Source organism: Gracilinanus agilis, chromosome 6, assembly GCF_016433145.1.
Source record: "Gracilinanus agilis isolate LMUSP501 chromosome 6, AgileGrace, whole genome shotgun sequence".
Classification (NCBI taxonomy): Eukaryota; Metazoa; Chordata; class Mammalia; order Didelphimorphia; family Didelphidae; genus Gracilinanus; species Gracilinanus agilis.
The window spans coordinates 291,505,100-291,527,741 of record NC_058135.1 but is presented as its reverse complement, the minus strand read 5'-3'; the positions used below and the strand labels follow the sequence as shown (position 1 = coordinate 291,527,741).

General features: G+C 54.6%; 1 protein-coding gene across 1 annotated transcript; it reads right to left on the bottom strand.

Moving 5' to 3' along the window:
* Positions 1–8,376: 8,376 nt before the first annotated feature.
* CARNS1 (carnosine synthase 1) lies at positions 8,377–18,377 on the bottom strand. Its single transcript, XM_044681443.1, is given in 10 exon segments — positions 8,377–9,603; positions 10,714–10,994; positions 11,419–11,650; positions 12,559–12,623; positions 13,186–13,390; positions 14,593–15,080; positions 15,598–15,687; positions 15,952–16,222; positions 18,040–18,058; positions 18,223–18,377. Coding segments are annotated over 10 exon segments (3,033 nt in total).
* Positions 18,378–22,642: the final 4,265 nt, after the last annotated feature.

The following is a 22,642-nucleotide window of genomic DNA, read 5'->3' as shown; positions in this document are numbered from 1 at the left end:
GTTCCCAGCTGTGTGACCCTGGGCAAGTCACTTGACCCCCATGGCCTACCCTGACCATTCTTCTGCCTTGGAGCCAATACACAGTATTGACTCCAAGATGGAAGGTGAGGGTTTAAAAAAAAAAATGTAATGGGGGGGGGGGCAGCTGGGTAGCTCAGTGGATGGAGAGCCAGGCCTAGAGCCAGGAGGTCCTAGGTTAATCTGGCTTCAGACACTTCCCAGCTGTGTGACCCTGGGCAAGTCACTTGACCCCCATGGCCCACCCTGACCACTCTTCCATCAAGGAGCCAATACACAGAAGTTAAGGGTTTAAAAAATAAAATAAAATAAAATGTAATTGGGGGATGTTTAACAAAAGAAATGTAAAAATACAGTAAAAGGGAGGCAGCATTACATTTACAGACTAGACTCCTTTGCCACTTCATGCCAGCGTGCTGGAGAGCCATCAGTTTCCAGTGAGCTGACTGGCCTACAAGGCATCTCTCCCAGGCAGTTCACAAACACCTCCTCTCTGGCCCAAGAAGTGGCTGGGGCTACGGGGACTAGAAAGTCAAAAATGGAACCTTGGCTGCCTCCAGGGAGTTTCCATTCTAACAGGTAGAGACTCAAACTGAGGGAAGCAGAGGTGGGCATCAAATACAATTACCAGGCTTAAGACGGGAAGAGCAATTGGGAGGCTCTGGCTAGAATCTAGACGAGTGGGTGGGGCTTAAACTAAGCTCTGGGTGGGGCTGACCCAGGCCGCCCCTCCCAAATTAATCTCATCATCTCTAATCTTATCCACAGGCTGCTAACTCCAGCTTTGGCTGACCTCCTCCAGCAGCCTCCTCTGCCTGGAGGGCTCTCTGGAGGGGGGATAGTGCCGTCTTCTAATGCCTTCCTTTGGAAAGGGCAGAACCTGGGCTCCTTCCGCTCCTGTTCTAGCCACTTCCTTTTCTTTCCTTTTTTCATTGTAATTCTTTTCCAGATTATGTGTCTGTTCAATTTCTCTCTCTCACACTTCTCCCCCCTCCCCAAGAAAGCAAGTAATAGGATTCAGATTGGACACAGATTATCATAGAACGCCTATTTCTATGATGATCACGTTATTGCGTGGGACGGCGTGGGCCTGCGTCACCAACAGTGGAGCCCACCACGGAAAGAAGGTCCCAAACCCGGAGCCCCGAAGCCAAAGTAGAAGACGGCAGTTTATTCTTTCACAAGAAAAGGCCATTCCCCGGCTTCTTATGCCTCAAAGCATTGAATCCAAAGATTTATGGCTTTATGGGGTGCTGATCAAAGAAACTCCTCCCCCCTCCCCCCCCTTTTGTTCCACTCAGATGTCACCATCTTTGACATCTTTCAAAGATAAGTGAATTACTGGGTTGTGCAAGATAAGTGAGTTTGACATCTAGTTAAAGGACGAGTAAATCACCGGGTTGTAGATTACAAGATGACAAGATTTGCTAGATTGTGAGTTACTTCACCCCTGGGGGGGGGGGGCGTGTTCTAGAAGGAAGTGTGTGAGTGGAATTAGCTCACCCCCATTCATAGTTAAACTCCAGCCACCAGAGATAACGTCATCCCCACCTCCCGGAGTGGGGAGGGAGATGAGTTACCCACACGTGACATTAAGTAACAAATCAAGAACAAGGGAGAGGCGGACCTCCAGGAAGTGAGGAAAGCTGCCCTCCTTCAAATAGGATGGTAACTTCCTGTTGAGAGCAGTTCCCGCTTTGAACTTGGTGCTGGAGGATCTCGGCCGAGACCTCAGGCGGCTTCCCCTCTGGATTGTCATGTGGGCAAGTTAGGCTGACTTCCTTGGGCCTGCCTTGGCGTTTCCAGAGTCTCTGCCTCAAGGAGGCTTCTTTGCCTCTCTGGCCTTGTGGCTAGTAGCCTGGTTCAATTCATCTCTTAACTCTCACCCCGTCCAGACCTCTGCTGATCCGGACCAGTTTTTCTCTCTCTCTTTCCCTACCTTCAACCTTCCTAATTGTAAATAAACTACCATAAAAGCCATCCTGACTTGGGTCTATTTTAATTATGGAATCAATCTAGATCTGATTGATTCCTGGCGACCACACCATAAAATAAATAAATAAATAAATAAATAAACAAATGAATGAATGAATGAATAAATAAATGAATGAATGAATGAATGAATAAACAAACAAATGAATGAATGAATGAATAAATATATATATAATTTCCCTTCTTACAGAAGGGAAAGTACTAACATTTATCTAGATCAGTGATTCCCAAAGTGGGTGCCACTGCCCCCTGGTGGGTGCTGCAGCGATCCAGGGAGGTGGTGATGGCCACAGCTGCATTTATCTTTCCTATTAATTGCTATTAAAATTAAAAAAAAATTAATTTCCAGGGAGTTAAGTAATTTTTCTGGAAAGGGGGCGGCAGGCCAAAAAATTTGGGAACCCCTGATTCTAGATTCTTAGCAACTCTTAAGAGAAAGACATAGGTTTTATCCCATTCATTGTGAAACAAGACACACATTGCTTACTCTAGAGAAAGGGAAGAAAGTGAAGAATAGCACACTTCAATCTGCATTCAGACTCAGTCTGTCCTTTTCTGCCTTAAGTCCCTTCAAGTTGTCCTGGATCCTTGCATTGCTGAGAATAGGTAAGTCATTCACATTTGATCATTGTACTTTATTGCTGCTTCTCTGTAGTGTTGCCCAGGTTCTGATCACTTCACTTTGCATGTCTTTCTAGACTTTTTGTTATTGTCCTGTTTATCATTTCTCGTGGCACAATCATATTTCATCACAGTCATATATCACAACTCGTTCAGCCATTCCCCAATTGATGGACACCACCTCAGTTTCCAATTCTTTGCCACCACAAAAAGAGCTGCTAGAAAATTTTTGTACTAGTACCCTGATGGCAAACCTATGACACACGTGTCAGCACTGACACACGTAGCCATTTTCAATGACATGCAGCTGCATACAGAGAAGTATGGGGCCACATGCCAAGGATGAAACATTTGCTGTAGTGTAGTGTAGACACTCTGTGCCGGAGGTCTGTAGGCCAAAACAACTTGTCACTAAGCAGGTAAGTTAAATAATTAGTTTTGGTTTATTAAATACAGTTATATATTACAATTATACATTTTTGTTATTTAAACTGTAAATATCATAAAATTATGTGTGGGTTTTTTTTCTCAAAGTGACACACCAACCTAGTGATGCTCGGTTTTTTGGCAAATTTTGACACACCAAGCTCACAAGGTTGCCCATCACTGGAGTAGATCCTTTCCCCTATCTGATCTCTTTGGAATGTAGACCTAGTAGTGGTTTTGTTGGGTCAAAAGGTATGTATGTTTGGTGACCCTTTTTGCATGGTTCCGAATTGCTCTTCAGAATGGTGGTATCAGTTCACAGTTCCACCAACAGTGTATTAGTGTCCCAATTTTCCCACACCTCTGACACTGACCTTTTTTTTTGTCATATTAGCCAGTCTGATAGGTGTGAGATGGTACATCAGAGTTATTTCAATTTGCATTTCTCTAATTAATAGTGATTTGGAGCATTTCTTCATATGACTAAAGATAGTTTTAATTTCTTCATATAGAAACTGTCTGTTCATAGCCTTTGAACACTTGCCAATTAGGGGATGCCTTGTATTCTTATAAATTTGAGTCAGTTCTCTATATAGTTTTGAGACCCTCCTCACCTATAAATCCCCCCACCCCCACCCCCACCTCCAGTGTATTGTTTCCCTTCCATCTTGTTGTTTTGGTTTTGTTTGTGCAAACCCCTTTTTAATTTAATGGAGTCAAAATTCTATATTTTATATCTCATCATGTTCTTGGTCTTACTTGAACATAAATTCTTCTCTTATTCATAGATCTGACAGGCAACCTATTCTATGTCCCTCTAATTCGTTTATGGTATCACCCTTTATTTTTAAATCATGTGTCTGTTTTGACTTTATCTTGATATACAGCATGAGGTATTAGTCTGGGCTCAGTTTCTTCCAGTTTTCCCAGCAATTTTTGTGGACTACTGAATTCTTCTAGTAAAAGCTAGGATCTTTGGGTTTGTCAAACACTAGGTTACTAGGGTTGTTAACTACTGTGTGTTGATTGCCTTATCTATTCCATCCATTCACTACTCTATTTCTTAGCCAGTAAAGATTCTTTTCATGGTTGCTACTTTATAATACAGATTGAGATGTGGTGCACCTTCCTTCATATTTTTTCATTCATTCCCTTGATATTCTTGGCCTTCTGTTCTTCCAGATGAATTTTTCAAATTATTTTTTCTAGTTCTATGAAATAATTTTTGAGTAGTTTGGTATGACACTGAAAAGGAAAATTAGTTAGGACTGTCATTTTTATTATATTGGTTCAGCCTATCCATGAGCAATGACCCTAACCCTAAATTTTTCTAGTTGTTTAGATCTCCCTTTATTTGTGTGAAAAATGTATTGCAGTTGTGATCATATGTTTCCTAGGTTTGTCTTAGCAAGGACTCCCAGGTATTTTATATTGCCTATGGTTACTTTAAATGCGGTTTCTTTTTTTTTTTTAATCTCTTGCTGTTAACTTTATTGGTAGTATAGAGAAATGATGATGATTTGTGTGGGTTTATTTTATATCCTGCAACTTTGCTTGTTGTTCATTGTTTTGATTAGTTTTTGGTGGAGTAACTACTCTAAGTATGCCATCATATCATCTGCAAAGAGTAAGAGCTTTATTTCCTCATTTCCTGTTCTAATTCCTTCAATTTCCTCCTCTTTTCTTATTTCCATAGCTAGCATTTCTAGTACAATATTGAATAATATTGGTGATAATGAGCATCCTTGCTTTACCCCTGGTCTTACTGGGAAGGCTTCTAACATCCCCATTATAGATTATGCTAGCTGATGGTTTTACTTATCATTTTAAGGAATATTCTATTTATTCCAGTATTCTCTAGTGTTGTTTTTTTTAAACCCTTGTACTTCGGTGTATTGTCTCATAGGTGGAAGATTGGTAAGGGTGGGCAATGGGGGTCAAGTGACTTGCCCAGGGTCACACAGCTGGGAAGTGGCTGAGGCCGGGTTTGAACCCAGGACCTCCTGTCTCTAGGCCTGACTCTCACTCCACTGAGCTACCCAGCTGCCCCCTCTCTAGTGTTTTTAATAGGAATGGGTGTTGTATTTTGTAAAAAAAAAATATATATATATATATATTTTCTACATCTATTGAGATCATCATATGGTTTTTGTTGGCTTTGTTGTTGATATGGTTAATCATGCTTTGGTTTTATTAATGTTGAACCATCCCTGCATTCCCGGCATAAACCTCATTGGTCATAGTATACGATTCTTGTGATATACTGCTGCAATCTCCTTGCTAGTATTTTATTTAAAATTTTTGCAATGGGGATATGATTGGGGATATAGACTCACCCTAATGCAAATATTAATAATATAGAAATAGGTCTTGATCAATGACACATGTAAAACTCAGTGGAATTGCTCATTGGCTATGGGAGAGGGAGGGAAAGGAGGGAAAAAGCATGAATCATGAAATCATGGGAAAATATTCTAAATTAATTAATTAATTAAAAATTTTCACATAAAAAATAAACATTTTGCATCAATATTCAGTAGGGAGATTGGTCTATAATTTTATTCCTTCCTCCCTCCCTCTCTCTCTGATTATCTTACCTTCCTTCCTTTCTTTATTCCTCCATCCCTTCCTCCCTCCCTCCCTCCTTCCTTCCTTCTTATCTTCTGTCTTGGAATCAATATTGGTTCTAAGGCAGAAGAACTGTAAGGATGAGGCAATGGAGGGTAAGTGACTTGAACCCAGGACTCCCCTCTCTAGGCTTGGCTTTATATCCACTGCCTCTAGAGTTTTCTTTCTGGTCTGAGAATCAACACTCTATTTGTGCCACAAAAAGAAGTTGGTAGGATTCCTTTCTGGCTATTTTATCAAGTAGTTTCTATGGAATTAGAAGGAATTGTTCTTTAAATATGTGGCAGAATTCACTTGGGCCTCCATCTGGCTCTGGGGCTTTTTGCTTAGGGAATTCATTGCTGACTGGTTCAATTTCTTCTTCTGAGCCCAAGGTCCTAGTGTCAACAGGAACAAGATGCTCCCTTGTGTGGAACTCCCCCTAGTTCCAGACATACACACGAAGCCTTTCTTGCCCCGTTTTGTGGGTCTCTTCTCATTACAGGTTTTTATTTATTTAAAGGCAAACAGGTTAAGTGACTTGCCCAGAGTTATCAAGCTAATAAGTGTCCGAGGCCAGATTTGAACTCGGGGAAAATGAGTCTTCCTGACTCCAGCCTGGTACTCTATCCACTGGGCCAACTAACCGAACTTACCTCTGACAGACAGTGGAAGCTCCTTAAAGGCAGGGACTGTCCCTCTTTATCAAATTGTATCTCTAGCATTTGGGGCACATAGTAGGTGCTTAATAAATGGCTCTTGGATATGATAATGGGATTGGTACTAGGATGCCTCAGGGTCAGCCCTGCCCCCTCCCACAAGTCATCCTAAGACCAGAGATGGAATGGCACACCTCCCCTCTACCCCCCCCCCCCCATGATCAGGCCAAACTCCCCCAAGCAATCTTCGCCCTCCCCACTCCCCACCCCGGAAGAACAAAGTGCTCTTGGAGAAAGAATCAGGGCCACACTGGGGAGCCCTTCCCAGCAACTTTATTTCCAAAGCCTTCTTCTCCCAGTGTTCTAGCAAGAGAATAAAAAGAAAAACAAACCAACCGCTGCTGGCACAGGCACAGTCACCCACCCGGTCCCCCGGCTGCCTTGTGGGCTCCCCTGGTGACTTCTCTGCTGGGAGCGTTGCCAAGGAAAGGGTGACGTCATGGAGACTTAAGCCAGAGGAGACGATTGCTTAAAGAGGCAGCTCAGATATTTCTGTGAACCCAGGACTAGAAGGGTGAGCAGCAAACGGGGCTCCCCAGGGTGGCTGGGGCTTGGACCAGCCCGGGAAGAGAGGCAGCTTAGTCATCGAGCCCCAAGCTAGGAGTCCCAGCTATGTCCCTAGTTGGTTTGGGCCGTGGGCAAGTCAGCATACCTCTCTGGGCCTCAGTTTCCTCTTTTGTAAAATGAGGGGCTTGGATTAGATGCTCTGGTAGGTTGTTCCTACTGAGTCTTAAACACTAATCTGTCCGTGACCCGCCTGAGACCTTGGTCTAGTCCCTTCCCCTCTGTCAGCCTCAGTTTCCCTGTGTAAAATGAGGAGGTTGCTTGTTATTGAGGGCTCTTGCCAGTGTTGAAGATCTCGGATTTGGGCCTGACACTTCCACTCTAGGACTTTGGACTCTCAGAATAGCCGAGTGGGCTCTTGCAGGGTTTCTGGGTCCCAGCAGCCATAACTGGGTATAAAGTGGGAGCAGAGATGGCCCCAGGGGGCAGCCAAGTCATTAACACTGGGCTTAAGAGTAAGACTTTTAATAAAAAGGTGGCCGGACCCAGGGCCCACAGACCAGGGAGGGGCTATTGTGTTGGCTGCTCTAGCTATCAGTTCCAGGACCGATGAAGCAGGCAGGTCCCCCAAGGGTCCCCGCACCCGGCTTATTGGGGCAGGGTCCGAGGCCTGGGTAGGGAGAGGAGAAAGGAGGCCTGGGTCTCTGAGTTTCGGCCCTCCCAGCTGTTGGGCAGCTATGGGGACCCTCCTCCACAGCCCCCTCTGCCACAATGTCTCTACCAGAGGAGGGCAGCGTCAGATGGGACTGATGCTCCCCGTCCGGCATCCCCCCCAGGGCCCAGGTGGAGGCCTGGCCGGGGTCCTGGCTGTTTTAGAGAGTGGGCAGGACCGGAGGAGGGGAGGAGAAGAGGGACAGCTGATCTGGCCTTGGGGTTGTGAGGGAGGCAGAGCCAGCAGGGAAGGAAGAAGGGGGTGGGCGGCAGCCCCAGGGCTGAGAGGGTGACTTTTCTTCCTGGGGGAAGTCGAGGTGCCCCTCAGGCACCAAAAAAGACTCTGGGTTGGAGAGGGAGGAAAGGAAGGGCCTGGAGGCCTGGAGGGATGGGATAGGATGGGGCTACGAGGTGGATCTCTAAACGGCCTCCCAGGTTCTCATCCAGAAGGCAAAGATCCGGGTTGGCCTGGCCATCAAGCGGCCTACTTATCCACTCCACGCTAGGTGGGCACCAGCAGGAATTCTCTCCCTCCGCCTTGGTTCCCCATCCCAGGCCCCCTTTGCCTTCCCAATCCCCGCGGCCTCTCTGGGAAGCTCTGCCCTCTTCCTCCCAGACCCGACCCTAGGGGTCTGGTCCCTTTCCTGCCCAGCCGGTGCCAGACTCTCTGGAGAGGCCCCTCCTTCCCAGGACAAGACAGACAGCCAAGGTTCCCATCCCTCTTCCTTCCCAAGCTAAGGATGGCCTTGTCCTACCCTCCCCACCCCCACCCCCACTGCTATTTGAAATGAGACAAGAAATGAGCTACTGGATAGTTGGGGGCATCGATGCCCAGCCCCTGGCAGAGGCCGAGCAGGCGCTGCCTGGCCTCGCTGGGGCTGCCCCCGGCACAGGCGATGCTGCAGTAGGGCTCCTCGTACTCGCCGGGCACCAGCTCCTCCTCCAGCAGGTTGAGGCGGATGAGGCCGCGCTCGTGCAGGGCCTGGAGCGCCTCCCGGCTGGCCGTGGAGCTCAGCGCCTGAAGGTGCTGGGACACCACACACATGACGCCCACCAGGTGGGCCCGGGCCCGGGGCTTGGCGGGCAGGGCGGGCGGGATGCCGCAGGCCACCATGGCGGCCGCCAGCAGCAGGTCCACCCCGTAGAGCTCCTGGATCCAGTCCCGAAGGTAGAAGCCGCCCATGCGGGGGTTGATCTCAATCAGGCGAGGCCCGGAGGCTGTCAGCTTCATCTCCACGTTGAAGACGCCGTCCAGCAGGCCGCAGCCCAGGCAGCACTGGTAGGCTGCCTGGATCAGCTGGGCTTCCCGCTCTGGCGCCAGCCCGGTGGGCATGCAGGCCGCCGTCTCGGTGAAGCCCGGGAGGCGGGTAGGGCCATTGTCGGACACGAAGGCCCCCAGCAACCTCCCCGAGAAGATGACCACGTCCACGTCGTGCTCCGTGCCTGCCACGAACTCCATGAGCAGCATGGCATTGCCCCAGCCCAGCCCGATGCCCGGGTGGTCGGCCTCCCCCTGGAGGTCCTGCGAGATCTTAGCGAAGTGTGTCCGGCACTGAGAGGCGTCCTCTACCAGGCGCACGCCCACGGCCCCTGCCCCGAACTCCAGCTTCATGACGCCGGGCAGGGGCACCGTGCGAGCCGCCCGCTCCACGTCATCGGGGGCCTCCAGCGGGCAGCAGGGGACCGCGTAGAGGGAAGGGGCGGGCCAGCGCGGGCTGCGGCACTGGAGCAGGTGAGACTGCGTCTGGCTCTTCTGCTTTGCCAGGCTCATGGCAGCTGGGGGGCAGCCGCGGAGGCCCAGCTCCTTGCACAGCAAGGCTGTCAGCACCAGGCAGTCGTCCCAGTAAGAGAGGCAGCCATCCAGCTGCAGGCCTCGGGCCCGAACTAGTTCTGCCAGGTGGCGGGCATTCTCTTCGTCCTTCCGGTGCTCCGTCACGTCGAAGTGGATGAACGTCTGGACCAGCTGAGAGGCAAAGTGGTTGGGATCCGACTCCACCAGGTGTAGCTGTGAGGACGGAGGACGGAGAGTGTGGTCGCCACTGCCCAGCCGGCCGGTTTCAGCCCTTCCCTGCTTAGCAGCCCACAGGGCAGGGCCCTCAGCCTCGAGTTCCGTACCTCCCTGTTAGGCGCAGGAAGCCCTGGGCCGAGGGTCAGGAAGACCTGAGCTCCATCTAACCTCAGCTGCGTGACCCTGGGCAAGTTACTTAACTTCTGCTTGACTCAGTTTCCTCATCTGTAAAATGGGGATAATAATCACACCTACCTCCCTGGGTTGTGGTGAGGCTCAAATGAGCTAATATTTGTAAAGCACTTAGCAGAGTGCCCGGCACATAGTAGGCACTTAACTTCCTTCCCTCCTTTTTCCTTCCTGGAAGCCAGGACACACAGGGATTGTTTGGAGGACCAAGAAGAGAAGAGAAGGCTCGGGTGGGTAAGGAGGAAGGACTGCGGGGCCTCCCAGTGCCCAACTGGGAGCCATGGGGAGGAGCTGCAGGGAGGGCGCTTTGCCTCCGAGGGCCCAAGAGGAGACGGGGCTGCCTCGGGGTGCTAGCAGTGAGCTCCCCAGCACCGGAGGCCTTCCAGCTTCGGACGCCTTTGAGGCCGCTTCCAGTCTGGCCTCTCCGGGAAGCCCCTGTTCGTCTCCCTCCTCTTCAGACAGGCTCCTTCAGGCTGGCCCAGCAGGCGGTATTCCGGCACTTCCGGGCTGGGGGCGGGGCGGGGGGGTGCGGCAGGTGCCCTTAAGCTGCCCACCAGTTTGGGGTCAAGAACTGCCTTCTGCAGCCGACCGCCCAGGCGGAGGCCCGCCTGCATTCAGCCTGACTGCGGCCTTAGACCCTCTTGGCCCTGTCTGGGATGAGCCCGTCAGCCTGGACACGAGGGAGGGTGCGAGGGCTCGGCCACCCTTGGGGCAGCGCCAAGCCGAGGGCCCTACATGTCTCCCGAAAAGGGAGGCCGGGTGGACAGTTCCCGCTGTCTTGCTCCCGCCCCCACCGGGCTGGGCCACGCCCCACGCCCTCCATTGGCGCTCTACCTGGCGGGGGCGGCCCGGGCCCCGCCCCCACGTTCAGACCCTCCTTCCATTGGCTCGGCGCCTGCGTGAGCCCCGCCCCCTCACCTTGAGCCCGTAGTCCCGGGCGGCTTCCCACACGAACTTCTTGCTGTAGCCACCTGCGCCCACCACCAGCAGGTGCCTCCCCTCCATGAGATGACGCGCCGAGCGCCGCAGCATGGTCTCCACCAGGGGCCCCGCGGCCGCCCACTGGCAGCGCTGGCCGCGTCGGGCCCACTGGCCCTCCAGGAGCCCGCAGGCCTCCAGGCACAGGCTGCTGGTGAGCTCCAGGAGCACGGGGCTCAGCGAGCCTCCGGGGCCCACGGGCGTCAGCGCCAGGTCCACGCCTGCTGGGGCCGAGAAGGAGCCCGAGGTCAGAGAGGCCCCCAGGAGCGCCTCCTCTCTAGCCCCGGAGGTCCTACCAGGGCCCATGTGGGTCAGCTTCTCCCCAGCTCCACGGGTCGGGGCGCAAAAGAAACCAGGGCAACCGTGGGGGCTGCGGGGAGGTCCAGAGGCCCAGATCTAGGGATCTGTTGGGGCCACAGACCGCACTTGGGCCTTCCCCAATGTGTGTGCCTGGGGTCCGAGGCCTGGAGCCCTGGGACTGGGCCACAGGATCTACCCAAAGTTGCTGCCTGGGAGCCAGGAGCTCAGCGGGAATGGGATCGGGGATGGGCCTGGAGCATCCATTTTCCCCAAATCTTGTGGGCGGCGAGCCCCTCTCCGGAGCTCTGGGCCTCGGCACCCCCTCCAATCCCCTCCCCCCCTCACCTAGGACATCGGTCTGTGCTTGGCAGCCGCCCCGCTGCTCCGGGCTCAGCGTGGCCTCCAGCGCCAGCACAGCGTCCAGCGCTGCCTCCGCAGCTTCCTGCACTCGGCGCTGCAGCGCTTCCACTGTGGCAGGCTCGCTCAGCCCACAGGCGGCCAGAGCAGTGTCCAGGCTTTGAGGCAGGGCGGCCTGGTGCGGCAGAGGCTGCTCCGGCCGGCCCACTCTACACACCATCTGGGGGCCGGCCAGGGGCTCCGTCAGCCCTCTCCTCATTCCCCAGCCAGCCCCTCTCCTCCCAGGGCCCCCCATCTGCCTGGGATCCGGAACTGAAGAGTCCATAGTAGGATGAGGGTCCCGGCTGTGGCTCTTCTGCCCTCACAAACCTTCACTGGCTCCCTACTGCCCAATGAGAAGGTCCTTCCCTCAAGGCCTTTCAGGTTGGTCCCAACTTCCCCTTTCCTGGGGGCTTTACTAGGTCTCCCCTGAGGGCGCCCTCATTGGGCCTGATGGCATAACCTTTGTGGTCCAAGCCTAGCCTCTGCCTGAAATGCTTTTCCTCAGTCCTCCTGGCTGCCCTGTGCTTCCAGGACTAGTAAGGGGCTGAGATGAAGCGAGGTCCTCTGGACAGAGAGAGTACAAAGAGGCCCAGCTTGGGGTGGGGAGGGGTTTCAGGCCAAGGAACTGGGTTCAAATCCTGCCTCCCATGCTCATTACTGGCATAATGGTGGGCAAGTGCCTTTGCTGGCCTCGATGGCCCCTGAAGACCCTTCTGGATTGATCTGACAGCCTCAAGGTCTCCTTCACCGAGTGCCCAGGTTACTCCATGCCCCTCATTTCTATACCTCCTGCCTGCCTGCCTGCCAGCCAGAGTGAGCTTCCTTCTGGACCTCCATGTTATTTTCCTGCATGGGGTGAAGCTGGGAACAGGCCCCTGGGTGCTTTCTCCCTCCCCTCCCAGCACCAAGGGTTCAGGTGAGCTTTTGGACTGACCAATCCCAGAAATGGACCAGACTAGGTGCCCCGGGACCTTTTTCCCGCTCCCCCAGCTCTATCCGAGGGACCTTCCTCTGGGCAGCAATGGGCAGGCAGCCCTAGTCTGACCCCCACAGGAGGGGCACAGAGAAGGGGAGCCCCTTCCTTACCTGGCTCATCAGAGGCCGATCCCCCTGGGTCCTGCACACGACAGCACAGACCCGAATGGCCAGCTCTGGCAGAAACAAGAAAAAGCATAAGGAATCCGGCAGCAGACACCGAGAGACAACTGTTTCCTTCCTCCCTTTTTGAACCTGCGAGTTTTGTTTTGGCAAATAGAACTCCCAGTGTGGATTCTCCTTCCTCCAGTGCAGATTGGCACCTCACTAAGAGCTGCCTGAGGCCCTAAATGATTGGCCCAAATTGCTTGGCTAGTGTGTGCCCACGGCAGGTTCTGGCCCTTAGTCTTTCTCACTCCAAGGCTAGCTCTCCATCTATTCTCTGAGCTGGCTCTCAAGCAAAGGTCAGGCCCATTTTGCAGGTGATGAAACAAAGACTCAGGGCTATGGCGATTTGCCCATGACCATAGCAGCTAGTAAGTGCCCGAGTTGGGATTTGAACCCAGTACTCAGGCTCCTACAGCACAGGTGGTCACAGTGTTGAGACAAATCCTCTCTGCCGATGAGAAAAAATGAAGGCAAGGAGCACGGAGCGAGCCAAGCTGCCCTGCCGGGCCTCCAGATTCTGGGCTGGGGCCCAGGCCCAGGCCCAGGGCTCTCTGGGGAGGAGACTCTTACCTGGCTGGGAAGGGAGGCTCTCGGAGGTCACGGGCTGGAGGATCTGGGCTGGAGGACACACAGCCTCCACGAGGATGCTCTCCTCCTCCTCCAGCTTCTCCAGCAGGGCCAGCACAGCTCGTACCACAGCCCCCGGCTCTGACCTGGGATGCAGGCTCATGGCGTGGCTCCCGTGCCAGCGCCAGCCCCCGGGCTTTACGGCCACCTGAGGAGGTAGATGGGCATTAGGGAGGGGAGCCCTGGCAGCCTTCTCAGTTCTCCTGGCCATGCTCTCAGATTATACACGACAGGGTAGCTGCTGCTCTGCTTTACTTCCCCCAAAGGAACTCACAGCTCTGGACACCTCCTCCTCCCCCATGGAAAACAAAAAGCCTCAAAGTCCTCATAACAACTGACATGGCAGACTGAGAGCCAGGACCTCCAAAGTCTTCTAGCCCAACCCCCTCACTTTTACAGATCAGGAAACTCAATCTCAGAGAAGTTAGGTGACTTGTCCAAGGTCCTACATGTATGTAGGTGGCAGAGTTGGGATTTGAACTCAGATCTTGGGACTCCACAATCTGTTTTCTTTCTTTGCACCAGAGCATATTATGTGTCAGCTTACCTGAGTTTCACAATAACTACGGGAGGTAGGCTCTGCATATGTTGTTAACCCCATTTTACAGAGGAGACAACTGAGGCATAGGAAGGTTATGACCTGCCCGATGTCCTCCAGATAAGGAAGCAGTAAGACTTGAATTCAGGGCTTGCTGTCCTGCATTTTCTCCACTCCCCCATACTGCTTTCCCCATATGATTATCATTGCTCCCTGGTGCTAATTCCTTACATCTCTCTGCCCATCAAAATAGTTTCTGGTTGCTGGAAGATGCCCCCCCACCAAGGAAGGTGCCCGTCCATCTGGGCATCTTCCAGGCCCTCAGCTCTCTGGGATCATTTGAAATCCCTGAATCCCAGACACACGTAGGGCTGAGCAGAGGACTGGGGAAGACCCCTGAGGCCATGGAGACCTGCCCCTTCATTTTACAGGTGAGGAAACGGAGGCTGCCAACGTCTGAGTGCCATTTCACAGACCTACTCCCATGCCTAGAATGGCTGAGTCTTCCCTAGGCCCCCTCCCTCCTTGCAGGGGACCTCTGGCTTACTCCTGGATCTCCCCAGCTTTGTTCCTGAGGTCTCCCTATACTATGAGCTGCTCTCGAGGACTGGGGCCGTGCTCTTCTCCCCAGTGTTTAGCAGTGTGCCCAGCACCCAGCAGGCACTTAAAAAAAAAGTTTGTGGCTTCATTGACTTGCCCAAGGTCACTCATCTAATTAGGGGGCAGAGCCAACTGTCCCCACCCCTGCCCGGCCCCCCACCCAGGCTAGCTCTGGTTCTCCTTCCTCACCCAATCCCCAGAGTTCCTGGTACCTGGCGGGCATCTCCCAGGGCTCCAAGTCGGAGAAAGGTCTCCACTTCCTCCTCCACCAGCCCCTCCTGCCCCTCCTTGCCACTGAGCTCCACCCGGCGCAGGCTCTGGGTCCTGGCCTGGCCCCGAAGCTGCTGGGGGGGCTTGTAGGTCAAGGCCAGAGTGGCAGGCACGGCCACCTTGCCCCCCTGGGCCAGGAGCTGCCTGGTGAGCAGCCGGTCCTCCAGAAGGCGGGCTAGCTCTGCGGAGCTTCCCATGGGGCAGCCCAGATCCCTGCTCAGCTCGGCCACCTCCCGGCCTCGACCAGCCCGAGGGCCCAGTTCCCCTAGGAAGTAGGTGACCCGCCGTGGGGGCGCAAACTCTTCCAGGAAGGTCAGGCCCCCTGGGTGGAATGCCACAGCCTTGGAGACCAGCAGGGTTGACTCCCCTGGTCTTCCAGCCATGGGCACTTTGGTCAGCCAGGATGGAGACAGACACAGGAGCAGGTTTCCTGGGAGTAAGAGAGGGAGAAAGGATGTTGGGGAGGAGGGCTCGAGGGCTTCCCATACACTCAGCCTGGGAAAAGACCCCTTGGACAGATTCTCCAGGGTCACAAGGCTGGCACTGCTGCCAAGGCTCCCTCGCACCCGCCCATGCCCATCTCCGGGTTGCCCGATGTCTCCTCTGCTAGCCGGGGGGTAGGGAAGGGTTTTTGCCTTTCATTAGACCCCCAGCACTTAGCATGGCGCCTGGTGTGGAGCAGGGGCTCAATTAGGGCTCACTGACTGGCTGGCAGAGCTGAGCCCCCTTCAGGAAGGCCTCCCTGGTCTCCACCCCCCCACCCCCGGGGAAGGAATCCCCAGCTGTCCGGTCAGGAATGCCCAGCAGCTGCCTGGCTTGGGTATTTTGGGACTCCTGCCTGCCCTTTCCATAGGTCAGCCCTGCCATGTGGAGAGCGGGGGGAGGGGAGGAGAGGGCTGAGGGTGGGGACCCGAGACCGGCGGCTGCCCAGCCTGAAGGTCACCTACCTGGGCTCTGGGCCCCGCCCTCCAGCAGTACCGAGAAGAAGGAACTTGGGGAGCCCAGAAGGCACATGGTCACCTCCATCCCAGGGCAGCCTGGGGAGAAGAGAAGAGAATTCTCTCTAGTTGTCCCTCTCCACCCCGCCTTGCACCCAGGTCTCTTTCCCTCCGATGCCCCCACCAGTCCCGTCTGGCAGAGAGAGGAGGGCTGAGGCAGAGGCGGAACCAGCCTCCCCAGACCCGGCTCGGCGGGCACTCCCCTGCCCCGTCGGGCAGCCATGCTCTCTGCATCTTGTGCGGTCCCCCCAAGGGCCCCGGGCATGTGGCCATCCCTCTCCCTCCCCCGCCTGGAAGGCTCACCCGGACGAGGCTCCAGGGTGCGATCCACAGTCTCAGGCAGGCCTGCTTGTTGCAAGCAGCTCTGCAGCAGGTTGTAGTAGAAGGTAGTCCATGCCCGGGCAGCACCGTCTTCAGGGGAGCTCTTACAGCTCAGGTTCACGTCCTGGCGCCAAGAGCCCAGGAGGGGTCCTCTCGGGGGCTGCTCTGGGCCCCCGTGCTGACCGCCTTCTTCCTCTGGGTCCTTGGAGCCCACAGGGTGGGCCAGATCTGGGTGCAGCTGGTCTAAAGAAAGCTTCATGGGGAAAGATTCAGGTTGGGCAGGAGGGGGAAGGGACAGGCAGATTTCGAGGGTCCCCAAGGGAGGCCTGGCCAGCTGTGGGAAGGGTGACCTTGAGGGATCCAGGAAACAGGGACCAGGTAGGGAGATTGAGCCTTCCAACATTTATTAGGCACCTACTGTGTGCAGGGCCTGAGCTAGGGGTGAGGGCCACACAAAAGGGCTTTCTGGGTCAGAACCAGGGCTGGAAGGGACCTTTGAGATTATAGAAGCCAGCCTCATCATTTTGCAGATGAGGAAACTGAGGCCCAGAGAGGGCAAGGATCTTGCCCACACACATAGGTGGTGAGAGGGTGCAAGAAGATGCACAAAGGAGTCTTCATCTTTCATCCAGAGGGGTTGGGTGCCCCCAAGGGAAAAGGGAAGGTGAGAACAAGGTATCTAAGACCATGGTTGGCATCCCCCAAAGGAAGATGGACAGGGCTGAAGATCCTGCCAAAAACATTGCCAACATTGCCCTGACCTTCCAGCTTAGGATCAATACTGCGTATTGGTTCCAAGGCAGAAGAGAAATAAGGTCTGGGCAAGAGGGTTAAGTGACTTGCCCAGGATCACACAGCTAGGCAGTGTCTGAGGTCAAATTTGAACCCAGGACCTCTGGTTTTTAGGCTTGGCTCTCAATCCACTGAGCCACCCAGCTACCTCCTTCCTACTAGATTGAAAAAAGAAATTATATTGGGGAAATATTTTACACCAAGCCCAGAGGGGAAGCTTGGGTGGTGAAAAGCCTGGAGTGGGGTCAGGAAGGCCTTGGCTCAACCCCCCACCAATATTTGCCAGCCCCCCTCCCCCCCCAATCAGGCAATCCCCTACATTAGCAAGTTCTAGCCCAGGGGAGAACATTGAATCTGGCTTCCCATCTCCCACCGACCTGAGTGTCTCTGCCACTCTCTAGCTTGTGCCTAGCACAAATCATTGCAAGTCTCTGGGCCTCTGTGCCTTCCTCTAGGAAATGAGGAGGTTGGATACTGCCTGTGGGGAGGGGCAGCTCCGGGATGACATCGCCCCCGTGACCACTTAAAATCTGCAAAGCACTTAAACTATCTCATTTAGCCTGGTGATGTGTTGTTACCTTCATTTTACAAATGAGGGAAACTGAGGCACTAGGGACCGTGATTGGCCCAGGGTCATTCAGCTAAGAAGTGTGTGGTGGGACTGAAAAAGATCTTTCCAACACTTTCCCCCTCCACTGGGCACGCTGAGTGAGGCACGGCCCCTGCTTACAGACTAGTGGGCTGAGAGCCCTGGGTCAGGAGTGTTGGTCAGGGCTAGAAGCAATGGGTTCAACAGTCAAATGCAGCCTTGATAGCTGGGGAAACTCCTAGCCATGGAGGCTGTTGGCAGCCTCCTGAGGTAGTGAGTTCCCCATCCCTGGAAGTCTGCAAGCAAAGGCTGGATTTGTGGGGATCCTTGTTCAGTGATGACTTGGGCTCTTGGGTCCCTTCTCCCCACTCAGAAATCTTGTGGTTCTGTGAGGCAGGAGACAGCACCTCCTCGCCCAGCTCCCTCGCCACCCATGGCTACCCTCCTCTGGGCTCCACATGACAAATGGGAACATCGTGCTCTCCCTGCCCCACTTCCAAGTGTCAGGAGGTTAAGGGGGGGGGGATGGCCCGGAAGTTCCCCCGATCTTCCCTTACTCTGGATTCCGGGAAATGGAATTTCCGGGGCTCTGGAGGAGGGGAGGGGACTCAGCCCGGGAGCACCTTCAGGGCCTGGGGGAGGGGCCAGGGAGGACCAGAGAGGAGGGAGGAGAGGGAGAGGGAACTCACCATCTCGCAGATGAAGTGGCTGAGGGAGAGGAAGGAGAACATTTCAGCACTCTGCGGGCAGCCCTGGAGCCCCAGGAGAGCCGAGCCCCTTCCCCAGCCAGTGTGCCCAAGCTTTGTCCCTACACACATACACACTCACACACTTACACACTCATTCATTCACACACTTGCACACTCACACACTCACTTACACACTCACACCTCTGGATTCCAGTCCCGGTGCCCAGCCCGGGCTCTGAAGGCTCTAAGGCTCAGGGCTGGCCGGAGCCGGGAGAGGAGGGGCTGGGGGAGGGCTGCCAGTGTGTACTGCTTGCTCGGGAGGCAGCCAGCAGGGCCATTCCTGCGCCTAAAGCTGAGCGGCCAGGGGCCGGGGAGGAGAGGGTGGCTGTGACTCGGGCCAGGGCCAGGGTGGCTGGGAGCGAGGGTCAGCATAACCATGGGTGGGTGGCTGCCAGAGGCCCAGGGGTGGCATCGCATGACCCTGACCCCCAGGAGCCCCCAGACCCAAGCTCTGGCAGCCCTCTCCCCCCAGGCGCCTGTCCCAGGGCCAGAGAGCTGGCACAAGGCTCTCAGATGCCAGGCTGCTGCCCAGTCCTGGGGCACCCTCAGGTAAAGCCTCCGGGGCATTTCTCAAGGCTGAGCTAAGCCCATCCCCGGGCTTAGACAACACTTGTAACCGGGGAGGTGGTGACTGGGCTGGGATTCTGGACTTCTGGGGTTCCTGCTTGGCGGTCACACACAGGAGGCCAAGTTGCCTCAGGGAGCCTCAGCGCCTACTCTGAGTGGGTGAGTAGGAGGACCCCAGGGGCGAGGGCGGGGCTGCCTCCTCACAGGGACCCTAACCTGGCTTTTCCGGGTGGGGGGAGGGCGTGGGGTCCCAGGAAGACAGACCTTCCGCTCCCTCGCCTCCCCCCACCTCCAGCCCCCAGGGCCCTGCCTTGCTCCAGCCGAGCCCCTACCCCCTCCGCGCTCCCACCCTCTCCCCTCCTCGCCAGTCCCGGGCAGGCAGGGGCGCCAGGGGTACCTGGGTGAGCAGGGGGCGGCGCGGCTCGCTGGCCGGGGCTGGCCGGGGCTGCCCTGGGCTTGGTACCGATGGCCGGGGATTAGAGGCGCCCGGGCTTTATATAGCCCTGCAGCGGGGCATGCCCAGTGCCAGGGAGGGCGGGGAGGGCTCGGGCCGGGCGGGGCTCCTGAGGGACCAGGTGCGGGCACGTGGCACGGGCCGAGAAGGGCCCCACAGACACCCCTGCCCCATTCCCGGCTGGCCCGCCCGGCGTTCCCGGTGCCTCTGGGGCAATGTACACCCACCGGGAGACAGTGGCGCAGACCGAGGCGCGCAGAGCCTGCCGCCTGGGAGCCAAAGCCCAGCCTTGCCTCAGATCGGAGGGGAGAGACACACAGAGAGAAGGAGACACAGAGACAGAAAGGAAGAGGGAGAGACACAGAGACAGAAAGGAAGAGGGAGAGACACAGAGACAGAAAAGGGAGAGACACAGAGACAGAAAGAAAAGGGAGAGACACAGAGACAGAAAGAAAAGGGAGAGACACAGAGACAGAAAGAAAAGGGAGAGACACAGAGGCAAAGAGAAAGGGAGAGAAAAATGGAGAAAGGTAAAGAACCAAAGGCAAAAAGCCCCCGAGACAACAGATAATAATGAAAGGGGGAGGGGGCAGAGAGACAGGGGGTGGGAGGGAGGGAAGGAGGGAGACACAGAGGGAGACAGTGAGATGGCAGGAAGGGAGAGGCAGAGATATGGGGAGTCCGAAAGGAAAAAGAAAGAGAAAACCCGTGCTAGGAAGCCAGAGCCACATCCAAACAGGAGGGAAGAGGAGAGGAAGGGGGAGGGAGGGAGGGAGAGCGATTTGACCCACACAGAGCTGTGGAGGGCCCAAGCCAGGAGAGGGGAGAGAGAGAGGCTGGTACAGGTCCCCCTCCCCTCATCTTCCTTCCCTCCCCCCAAACGAGGCCACTGAAACAGAGCCACATTGTTCAGGACAAGCAGAGTCACACAGCCCCAGAGACAAGGCAGGCTCCCACTCCCCATGGGCACAGCTATGGAAACCAAGTTCTGGCCAGAGGCCCACAGAGGCAACTCAGGGAGCCTGGCACAAACATGGTCACATAGCAGGTCGGCGGCAGATCCAGGGCTAGAGCCCACGCCTCCTGCAGCCCAGGGCAGGCCTCTTCCCTTTCAGAAACAGCCCCCCCCCCCCAGCCCCACCATGCGTCAGGCAGTCTGTCTAAAAGGTCGTCGTGGCCCCACCCATGGATTGTCTTAGACGAGAGGACCAGCTGCTGCAGCCCCCGAGGGTCACACGGCCTGGGCAGGGAGGACCACCCCCAGCGCTGGCAAAGCCTGCCGGACCACGAGTTCTGAGCAACCAGAGGCCAGGCCAGGGGCTCCCCAGAGAACTGCTTTAGTGTTTCCCAAGGCCTAACCGCAGGATCCGCTCCCAGGGCCTCCACTTGCCTGCTGGTGGCTCTCCCTCCCTCCTGTTGTTTCTGTACCCTGCCAGGGCCCGCCAGGGTGCAGGGTGGGGGCTGGGGGGGGGTCTTTCTCCTGAGGCTCTTCACAAAAATACTCCCAAACACTGGCGCGGCGGGTGCCCCCTCCCTAGAGGGACTCAAGCAAGGGCTGGATGACCAGCAGGCGGGGCAGAACTCGAGAAATTCTGGCTTCAGGGAAGAGCTTAGTCCAGGGAGTCCCTGAGGTCCCTTCCAGTGCCGGCAGCTCCCTCAGTCAAGGCAAAGGCAGGTTCATTGACTCCTCTTGAAGACGCATCCCAGCTCTCACCAAAGCAGAGGAAAGGGAGCAGATCTCTGGGTGAACCTGAAGTAGGCAGTGTGGCCCAGGGTGAGGCTCCCTGTCTTAGGGGTCAGAGGATCTGGGTTCCAATCTTACCTGGACCACTTAATACTCTTTGAGCCTTCATTTTCTTCTCTATAAAATGGGAACGAGCCAGGCAGGCAGCCTCCGAGGTTTCTTCCCAGCTCTGTTAATCCTGGGAATTTGAAAGGCATCTTGGGGCAATGGAACTTCTGGCTCTCTGGGACACTAGATTGCGAGCTGAGAGCTGGGTTTGAATCTCGGCTCTGCTACTTAATACACATGTGGCTTGGCACGTCCTCACCTCATTTCCCTCATCTGTAAAATGGGGAGTCGTGTTGGCTCATATCTGTTTTCTAGCTCCGAGTCCCCATTCCCAGGCTCACTAGCCCCCCAGAGGAGCCCAGCTCCCGGCAGTCAATCGAGGCGCATTCTTTGCCACTCATTCTCTCCCCTACCCTTTCCCCAGGCAGACGGGCGGAAAGCCAGGAGCGCTTCTCTAGGTCGATTGCTCCACCTGGCCCAGGCCCTGGCCATGGTGCTGCCCTCCGGAGGCGGACACTGACAGAAAACTCACTTGGGCTCGGAGCCCTCCTCACCTCCGAGCAGGCGGCTAGACAGCCTTCCAGTCCAGTGGAGCAGAAATGCCCAGAAAGATGCCATCAGGGCACGGGAAGCTACTCACCCGGGCAGCCCATCCATTCTTGGGCAGCTCTAGCCATCAGGAAGTTTCGCCCGGTCTCCAGCTTCAGTTCCCTTTCTGCTGTTTCCATCTTAAGCCCTTGTTTCTCCTAGGGGTGGCCAAGCGGTGCAACGGACAGAGTGCTGGATCTTGAGTAAGGAAGAGAGACCTGCGTTCGAATCCAGTCTTAGACACTAGCTGGGTCCTTGGGACAAGTGGCAGCCCCTCTGTCTGCCTCAGTTTCCTTATCAGCAAAATTAGGGAAATGATGGCACCTGCCTCCCAAGACCGTTGTGAGGATCAGATGAGACAATGTCTTATTCTCTTTTTATGCAGCAACATTTTATTTCCCCAGTTACACACAATAACGATATTCAGCTTCTGAAGTTATAAGCTCTAAACAGTCTCCCTCCCTCCCTCCCCCTTCTTGGAAATGGGGACTGACTTGCTGTGGGTTACACATGCATTATCGTGCCACACACCCTTCTCACCCCGACAAAACCAAAATCCTGAGGGAGAGCCGTCAATCCAGTCGGCTTTGATCGAAATCCATCTTGCCCTGGTGCAGGTGGAGAGCATTCCCGGTCAGAAGTCCTCCAGAATTGTCCCGGATCATCATGGCTGAGAGGAGCCAATTCTTTGCCACCACAAAAAGCACAGCTAAAAACACGAGGCAATATTTTGTTTTTGGCCATTTGGAAGTAATCAAACTTTTTTTTAGCTTTTTTAAAAAATTTAATTTTTACCAAGCAAGAGAGAATATTACAAAATGAAAACTAAATAATTCTGATTACATTAAATGAAAAAGGTTCTGTACAGACAAAACCAATGCAACCAAAATTAGAAGGGAAGCAACAAACTGGGAAAAAATCTTTATAACAGAAACCTCTGGCAAAGGTCTAATTCCTCAAATTTATAAGGAGCTAAATCAGCTGTACAAAAAAATCAAGCCATTCCCCAGTTGATAGATGGGCGAGGGACATGAATAGGCAGTTTTCAGATAAAGAAATCAAAACTATCAATAAGCACATGAAAAAGCGCTCTAAATCTCTTATAATTAGAGAAATGCAAATCAAAACAACTCTGAAGTATC